This window comes from Psammomys obesus, unplaced genomic scaffold (genome assembly GCF_907164565.1).
Source record: "Psammomys obesus unplaced genomic scaffold, mPsaObe1.curated_primary_1811, whole genome shotgun sequence".
In the NCBI taxonomy this organism is placed as follows: domain Eukaryota; kingdom Metazoa; phylum Chordata; class Mammalia; order Rodentia; family Muridae; genus Psammomys; species Psammomys obesus.
The window spans coordinates 5,851,371-5,860,321 of record NW_026588752.1 but is presented as its reverse complement, the minus strand read 5'-3'; the positions used below and the strand labels follow the sequence as shown (position 1 = coordinate 5,860,321).

Below are 8,951 nucleotides of genomic sequence, written 5' to 3'. Positions count from 1 at the left end.
TCTGTAATTCAAGTTCCAGGGGATCTGACTCCCTCACACAGACATTTATGTAGGCCAAACACCAAATGTATATAAAATAAATAAATAAAAATTATTTAAAAAGGAAAGAGAGAGATATCTATACATCAGAATATATGCTTGTCCCTGACTGAACAAAGGCAGAAAGTATGTAGCCTTGTGGGTTTTGATTTTATAAGAACCTGACTAACATAATTTGGCATCATTTTCTGGGAATCCCAGGTGTGGACCTGACCAGTGTCCATCATCCTGGCTAGTGTTTAACAAATCTTGCTTCAAATTTGGCTCAAAATTTGTGGTTGTGGTCCTATTCTAGGCCAATGAGATTAGTATTACACGGAAGGTCTTTGTAAGCTGTAAAGTGGCATACATCTTTAATTCCAGCAGTTGGGAGGCAGAGGCAGGCAGCTCTCTGTGAGTTCGAAGCCAGCCTGGTCTACAGAGGGAGTTTCAGAACAACCAGAACTACATAGTGAGAACCTGTCTCGAAACAGTGATACAGGAACAGGGAACTAGTCCAACCCCACTGAGGGGTTCACTGGAATCCTGGCTTGAGACTGGCCTGAGTGTTGCTTTTGTCCCTAGAATGGGAGAAGGAAACTTGAAGTAGCCATAGCAGCAGAAGGAAATGGTAGAAGGAAATAGCTTTCTTAAGTATTTCTGAGTTGATACTTCTGGGACTGGAGGACAAACCCTGACTACATTTGTTTCCGTAGTGACCGACAGGACTTCTACGGGTTCCAACTTCTTAAATAGGGTTGACCAAGAGAGGGCCATGAGCCACTGTAGTGAGAGGGGACTCTGGAGTTAGGTGTTGCTGACTCATCTATGAGATCGGTGTGGGGCCAGAAAGGGCTGCAATCTTCTGGCATCGGTAAGCAGAGCCCTGGGTCTCCTAGACAAAATGAGTAACGCAATGAGGGCCCCCACCTTCCTGAAGAGCGGATGAGTCTTCCCTGTGCTAACCTCACCGGTGGAGCGATACCTCGCCTCTGGTTCCTGATGGGCTGTGAATAACCCTGGTTTTACTGAGCCACATCCCTGGAACTGCAGGACAGGAGCCTGGATGGGCGGGTTCTGTCAGGTTACTGGGCTCCAGTTTGCCTCTAAGCACTGAAATGCAGCCCTTCCTTAGGGCGATTCAAGGACTCTGACCCCAAGGTGCTGTGGACTGGAGAGGAGCCATGGAGTCCTGGGCGAGGTGCGTCTTTCTTCTCTTGCTGCAGTTACTGCCAGGTAAGCAGAGTTCATGCCTCGTCACCTTCAACTCCTCTCTTCTGTGATGGCCTCAGCATTCCTCCTCCATCATCCTGCTTCCCTATGATCCTCAGCCACTCTCTCTAGGCAACCAGGAGAGGGCTGAGAGTAGAAGGCCAATCGCTGTGTGTCAGGTCTTAGGTGGTAATAGCGTAGATGGAATGCTGACCCCAGGCCCCTGCTTTTGTTTTCTTTTTTAAAAAATCCTATGAGAATTTCATGTATATATAATTAATTTGATCAAGCTGGGCACAGTGGTGCATACCTGTGATCCCAGCACTCAGGGAGGCAGAGTCAGGCGGATCTCTGTGAGTTCAAGGTCAGCCTGATCTACAAAGTGAGTCCAGGACAGCCAAGGCTACACAGAGAAACCCTGTCTGAGAAAAACATAAAAACAGTTTACTTTAATCATATCCATCTCCTATCCTCTCTCTTCAGTTCCCTTGGGCCTTCCCCAACATGTAACTCTTCCAACTTCATCATCATCATCATCATCTCTGCCTTCTTGTCCTCGTTGTCCTCCTCTTCCTCCTCTTCTTTCGTAACTCACTGAGTCCAGCTACTGGTGTCCACTCGTACATGGGTGTGGGGCCATGCAGAGAAGCATGGTCAACGTACCAGTGCACACCCCCCCCCAAATTACTCTCCTTAACTTACCATCAATCAACTGCCAATAGGTCCTCAGCGGGGGGTGGGCCCCGGGAGCCACTCTCCATCCACAATGGAGTTTTGAGTGTCCGAATTTGCAGGCTACTACCCTGCCGTGAGTAGCTACATGCGTGCAACAGCCGTGTCATGCTCAGAAGACAGCATTTCACCGCTCTCCTCCCCCTCCTGCCGCTGGCATTCTGTCTGCCTCCTCTTCAGTGATGTTCTGGAGCCTGGGAGGGTGTTGTGTAGATACCGGTGTCCCACTTAGGGCTGAGCACTCTGTCGCTTAGCCTCAGTATTTTGGCCAGTTATGTGTTTCTGTATTGGCCAGAGAGCACGGAGGAACTTTCTCTTGTTTTCTAGGGGAATGTAGTGATATGTTGCCTTCAGGAAATGTCCAGCCCAGAGTTTTCACAGGGCAAAGCCCAGGGCAGGGGATGGAAGTCGTTGGAGACGGTGGGACCCAGGAAGGGCCTGGCTTTCTAAGAAGGCCCCTCTGCAGTATGTAGCCACGCCATAGATGCTGGGAAGATCGTGGGTGGCCAAGATGCTCTGGAAGGACAGTGGCCTTGGCAGGTCAGCCTGGGGATAGCCGAAGAGGGCCACATATGTGGGGGCGCTCTCATCCATGAGAGGTGGGTGCTCACGGCTGCCCACTGCTTCCGCAGGTAAGGGAAAGTAGGGGTGGAGAGCGGCTGCCATTCTCTTTACCCTGTCGCTCTCTGGCAGATGCCTCAGCAGCCTGGGTCTGTCCTTTCTTAGGTCTCTGAACCCTAGCCTCTACTACGTGAAGGTTGGGGGACTGACAGCCTCCCTTTCGGAACCCCAGTCAACCATAGTGGCTGTGAGAAACATCTCTGTCTACCCCACCTACCTCTGGGAAGACGGGACCAGTGGGGACATTGCCCTCGTGCAGCTGGGCATTCTTCTGCGGCCCTCTCAGTTCACTCCCATCTGCCTCCCAGAAGCCCACACTCCCCTCACTCCTGGAACTGTCTGCTGGGTAACAGGCTGGGGGTCTACCCAGGAAAGAGGTAAGGGCGTATGTCCACACTCAGTCCCTACTCCTGCTAGAGGGTGACCTGTCCAGGGGATGTATTGCCAAATTGTGGGGTTCGCCTTGACTTGGGGAACCCCACCTGGTGCCCAGGATTCTACCTACTGCAGACGTGGGTAAGCTTCTGCTCAGCAGCCGTGAGTTATGGAAGCAGGCACAGCTCACAGCGGGCAGACTGGATGTGAACCGTGTTCCCTGACTCTGTTCTCTGCTTTGGGAACATGGGAGGGACCAGAGAACAGAGAAGTGGCAGGAGGTCCTGGCTGTCTGCATGGTGGGAGGGGTTCCACTGGGTCAGGCTGTACTCAGGCCAAGCTTCTCTCTGGTCCAGAGTTCGCCAGTGTCCTCCAGGAGCTGGCCGTGCCCCTCTTGGACTCAGAGGAGTGTGAGAAGATGTACCACATCCGGGAGACTAGCCAGTCAGGGAAACGGTTCATCCAGGCAGACATGCTCTGCGCAGGCTTTGTGGAGGGCAGGAAAGACGCCTGCCAGGTGACAGCAGCCCTCTGGATTTCCCTGGCTCTCTTGCCTCACATTCCATACCTGTACCCCATATCCCAGGGGTGCCAGGAGGACTAGAAAGAACGCTCACCCAGCCTCTGTGGCCTTGGCAGAGGGTGTTTTTTAAAAAGTCTCTCTTGACCGAGTCCTCCTCCTTCTCTCTCAGGGCGACTCTGGCGGACCATTGGTTTGTGCCATCAACGGTTCCTGGATCCAGGTCGGCATCACCAGCTGGGGGATTGGCTGTGCTCGTCCATACAGGCCTGGTGTCTACACTTGGGTGCCGGCCTACGTAGACTGGATTCGGAGAACCCTGGCCGAGAACGCCTTTGGTGCCTGCGGAGGCCACTCCCGAGCCTCTGGGGCTTCTCAGATATCGCCACTAGTGTTTCTGGCCTTTGCTTTGCAATGGGCCCTGTGAGCCACAAACTCTAGTCCCGGATCCTCTTCCGGTGGGATTGGAGACTTGGAAGCTTAAGATAGACGTTGAGAAAATGAATCTCAACTGGTGGGTTTGCAGGGGGCCTCCTGGAGGTGTTGGGAGCTGCAGTGATGTCAAACACAGGCAGCTACCCACATGTCACTCACCACAGGCCTGGTTCCCCTTCAGCTCTACCTGTGTCGGCTCTTTTAGTTGCGACACAGTGCTGGGGGGGGGGAGGTGGGGAAGCTCAGAGAGGGCATGTGAGGTTCCTATGGTCACACAGCTGGGACAGAATGGCAATCACTCGGTCAAACAACCAACCAATCCATCAATCAGGTGTGGTTCAGAACCTGTGCTCTTGAAAGATCCCCGGAGGGTATCTTCCGTCAGAGAGACCCCCTCCCAAGGATCAACGAGTCCATTCGGATGCAAACAGCAAGAGGCTTTTATTTTGATTTACGAGTACTCGGGCAGCAAGGTCACTCAGGAAGACCTTGCGCGCCCCCTAGATGGGAAGCTGGGGTTTTTATAGGGTTTTAGGGCAGAAGCACTGGTACAGACACGAGAGGGCATGGTTACAGGGGGCTGATTGGTACGTTTACACGAGACCACAATTTGCGTCGAAGTTTGGCAGGGGCACCAAGATTCCAGGAGCTGGGTGGTCAAGGGGGGTAGGATGACCCCTTGACGTGGCCCGCCACCTGTTATTTTGTTTTTCCCTATCTTAGCTGAAACAGTCTCACAGATATCTATGAGAGTGATTAACACAAACTGTTTTTAGTATGACTGGGGCAGCCTGACCACAGATATCCCAAGTGGGTGACACAGCTAGGATTTCTCAGTAATTTTCCAGTTTCTCATCTGGCCTTCAGAGTTTTACAAAACAGTGGTGTCTCACAAAATGGCATTAGCTATGTTTAACTTAGTGTGAGGCTGGGGTCTTTCACTCTCACCTGGAAGGAAATCTCACCATGTGCCCCAAGCTGGCCTCGGCCTCCTGAACGTATGCACTGGAGAGCTCGCACCGCCACACTTGACTCTTAACTCTTTGTTCCTAACGCATCTTTGTTCTGGGGTTGTGGGGGGCAGCCCCGTGACTTGGAGCTAGAAAGGTGGTTTAACAGTTAAAAGGCTCTTCCAGAGGACCAGCATTTGACTTCCAGCACCCATACCATGTAGCTTACAAGAGCAGGAGGTCCTGCTTCCGGCCTCCGAGGACATACACACGATACTCGAACACATACACACCACACACACACATACACACACACACACACACACAATTAAAAATAAAATTAATGTTTCTTTTTTTGAAGATTTATTTTATGTGTCTGGGTGTTTTGTCTGCATGTACAGTGCTTGCCCGTGTCTCTTGAAACTAGAGTTACAGATGGAAGTGAGCTGCCATCTGTAAGGTGTTGGGAATTGAACACAGGTCCTCTGGAAGAGCAGCCAGTGTGCTCTTAGCCACCGAGCCATCTCTGCAGCCCCCCCAAAATAAGATGCATATTTTAAAGAAAGCCTTTGACAGAGTAACTTTACGTCAGTTGAGTCTAGTCCAGGGGCCGCCTTTCTTTCACGTTTTTCTGGCAATTCGTTTGCATTTCATTTCCCAAAAGTATCTGGCCACAAGTTGTCAGGTGCTGCTTGAGCTTTCAGAGAAGCTCCTTCATCCCAGAAGGCATTTGAGGTCCAGGCCTGGGCAGGTTGCCTGCTTTTTTCCTGCTCTTCCTAGTTAGAATCAGAAGCACTGTGGTTGAGTCTTCTGTGCGGTTATTAGCAAAACTCCCATTCTTTCTTGAAGATTTTGGTGTCAGCCTCAGCCTGTAGTTACCATGGCTACTAACTGCCAATGAGATTCTTCATTCTGCCAGGTGCTGTCCTCAGCTGCTGGTGCCAGCATCTACTCGGTTGGTGAGCGCCTTCTACCTGGGTTTTAGCAGCTGTACAAAAGGGCACGGGACAGACCAGGTCATCAGAGAGACCTTTGCAAATCGCACCCTTTTCTTGGAAGCTTGAGAAACTCCTATTATCTGTGTGGGATGAGGTGATGGGGCTGCCAGGGCCATGGAGGGGATGGCTACCATTCTTCAAGAGGGTCTGCTCTTCCAGAGGGCCAGGGTTCGATTCCGAGCACCCACAGGGCAGCTCACCATGGTCTGTCATTACAGTTTCAGAGGACGTGAGAACATGCCCCTCAGGGTAAGCCCTGTATTTCCTGAAACTCCGGAGTGGCTGTCTGGAATGCTCCACAGAGACCAACCATAAGGCCAACCCACAGCCAAACATGAGGGCCAGAGCAATCCTAGTGTGGGGAAGAGGAGATGAGGGCCTCTGGGGCCTCCTGGCCAGCCACCGAGCCTAAGAGCTGAACTCCAGGCCAGAGACTGCCCAGGGTAGCAGGAGAGGACAGGTGAGCTCACCCTTGGCCCTCTGCCCTTTCAGAGAACGGTGCCCTTGGCAGCTACTTCTAGGAAGAAATGGCCATCATTCTAAGTCTGGGTGCCATGGAACCCCTTGCTCTGTTCCCATGGACACCACCCTTCCAGAATTATTCTCTCTGCCCACTTCCTGCACTCTGCTCTATCCTATCTTCCTTCCAGAGCTCAGAACTCAAGTCTAGTGAAGGATTTGGCCTTTCAGAGTCCACCTTGCCTTCTCATTTCCTCTTGCTGCCAAGGGTCAAATATTTTGTTAATAAATTCTCTGTCTCCTTCTGCCTAACTTCCCTCCAGAAGTCAGCAAATGACAAATAAAAAGGCCCGGTTCTGCCTTCCAGATTTTGTTTCACAAGTTATTTTCTAAGCAGGAAACCCCATCCTCAGACTGGACCTGACTTACCATGTAGCTATGGCAGCTTTGGACTCCAGAGAGCCCCACTTTCACCTCTGGAGTGCTGGGGTTACAGGGACATGCCAATCAGCCTGCTTTCAGTTCTACATTCCTGTTTAACCCATGACAACTGGTAAACCTGCCCTGCACCAGTCAACCCCAGGAGGTCTCCAGACAAGAGCCCTCCTTAGAGAGCGGCCTTTATCTCTTCAGATGACCACACAGCCCAGCTCTAAGAGCCTCTCCTACACAGGCCGAGCGGGTGTCTCTCTGTGCATCTGTGTTCTCCGTGTGCATGAGGTCTGCAGACCAACCTTCATTTTCCATTGGCATATTTTACCCCACCCTCCAAGGGCCACTCCATCCCCATCCTCACCCACCCACCCCCAGCCCCAGTAGCAGGTTACAGAAAATCCCAGGTTTTGCAGCCTGGTATTGACTTTGTACAAACATGGGTCCCCTTTGTCTTCTCTTAGTCTGGCTTCCTTCCCTGGATGGTACCGCCAGAGGATTTTAAGAATGGCGTTTCTGCTTATAGAGCCCTGTTACCCCGGGTTGGGGTAGCTGGGAGCCCAGGGGGGTAGCTGGGCTCTATGCAGCACCACACCCAGAGGCTGTGTCTGTAGCCACCCCCGTCTACACAGGAGCTGCTGTCAGGCGCCCCTGCTGGCTGCACTGTCCATGCGGCCTCCCTATGACACAGATCTAGTGACAGGCTTCTTCTTGGACAGGTTGTGATGAGAACTGCCCAGTTCCGTGTTGCGCAAGAGGAGCCAGTTCATGGCCAACACAGACAACCTAGGGACGCTCCCTTCAAGGCCGAGCCAGAACAAGGATAAGGAAGTAGTTACAATTTACTGAAATGTTCCGGAAGACCCATAAGCTGACTTTTGTCTAAAGGTCAAGCTGGGGACTGATGGGCTGAGATGAGGATCTGAGCCAGGAGCCAAGGGCAACACAATGGGACTTTCCCGGCTATAGCCTAGGGCTGAGGCTGGCACGCCTTCTCTCTGAACTTGGAGTGAGTTGGTGAGGAGTGATTCTCAGGGACAGGTACCACATGCTGCTGGCTCCAGGTTTCCAAAGCAAGTCACGTCACAAAGCGGATGCTGAGGTCAGCCACTGGCTCACGGGGCGCGGGGGCGGGTTGGGGCTGGGGGGATCGGGGGCGGTGCCTTCGGATAGGCCATTTCCTCATGATGGTGGGCTGGGTGGTACTTGCCCAGGGCACTGTAGGGGGAGGGGGATTTGGGTTTCAGTATCTTGCCCTCTCCACAAAAATGACTTCCACTCTCTGGGTCTTGGCTTCCTCCGCTGTAGAAACTGGAGTTTACCTCCCCACAGCGTGCTTGAGATGATTAAATGAGTGACAGTTGTGAAAGCATCGTGAGTGCTCCAGAACTGATACCTGTTGAATGCTGGTCTGCTCTTCCATCCATCCATTTCTCCAGCCAGCCATCATCCAGCCGTCTATTTGTCTGTTCACTGGCATGTCCATCCTTCCACCTATTTGCACCTCCATCAATAGATGCAGTCTTTTCATTCATAAACCCCCTCACCCAAATAACACCCAAATAACACCCACTCACCTATCAACCTATATGTCTATGCAACCATCTATTCATCAATCTGTCCATTTGTTTATCTTCCCATTTGTTTGTCCATCCATCTGTCCATCTACCTATCCAGGTACACATCACTTAACCACACACCCATTGATCCCTTCATTTAAAACAAACAAACAAACAAACAAACACCCAGCCAGATCATAGGATCCTGACGTGGACAGATTCGCAGACCCTTCAGCCGGAACCAGCCTCCCTGAGCAGCACCAGGAAGGCAATCTGCCACCACAGAGATCCTCACCATTGTCTCTGCCTCTCCCCTCCCTCCTACCGTTTAGTGTTACTGGCTCATCTGTGGGTTCTTTGACTGAAACAGATACAAATCAAATAATACAAAAAAGCCAACAATAGCACTGGAAGGAGGCTTCCCTGAGGCCTTGTGCTCGAGCATAAGCGAGGTCATGGGTTAGGGTCTGGGACTGCCCTCCCTGGAAGCTTCTGTTGGCATCGGGGGTTGTGCAATGAACACAGCACAGCTCTGATCTCCGCATTAGGACAGTGCACAGCATCGGCCTGCTCCTGCTCAGTCTGTCTGTCTCTCTGTGCTCCTGCTCAGTCTGTCTGTCTGTCTGTGATCCTGCTCAGT

The 8,951-nt window shown here is 51.9% G+C and overlaps 1 protein-coding gene and 1 pseudogene across 1 annotated transcript; one reads left to right on the top strand and one right to left on the bottom strand.

Annotated features, from left to right (window-relative positions):
• Positions 1 to 1,202: 1,202 nt before the first annotated feature.
• Positions 1,203 to 3,905, top strand: LOC129674426 (serine protease 30-like). The gene is made up of 6 exons (XM_055604384.1): positions 1,203 to 1,274; positions 1,553 to 1,568; positions 2,447 to 2,594; positions 2,689 to 2,960; positions 3,315 to 3,475; positions 3,651 to 3,905. Exons 1-6 carry the CDS (start codon positions 1,203 to 1,205, stop codon positions 3,903 to 3,905), a joined length of 924 nt encoding a protein of 307 aa, XP_055460359.1.
• Positions 3,906 to 7,830: 3,925 nt separating this feature from the next.
• The window catches only part of LOC129674425 (myosin regulatory light chain 12B-like), a 3,291-nt pseudogene continuing 2,170 nt past the window's right edge, over positions 7,831 to 8,951 (bottom strand).

Excerpts from the sequence above, each read along its gene's own strand:
- LOC129674426 (XM_055604384.1), top strand. The coding sequence starts at position 1,203 with ATGGAGTCCTGGGCGAGGTGCGTCTTTCTTCTCTTGCTGCAGTTACTG. Across the intron at positions 2,595-2,688 it reads GCTGCCCACTGCTTCCGCAG|GTCTCTGAACCCTAGCCTCT; the intron begins GTAAGGGAAAGT and ends GTCCTTTCTTAG. Across the intron at positions 3,476-3,650 it reads GCAGGAAAGACGCCTGCCAG|GGCGACTCTGGCGGACCATT; the intron begins GTGACAGCAGCC and ends CTTCTCTCTCAG.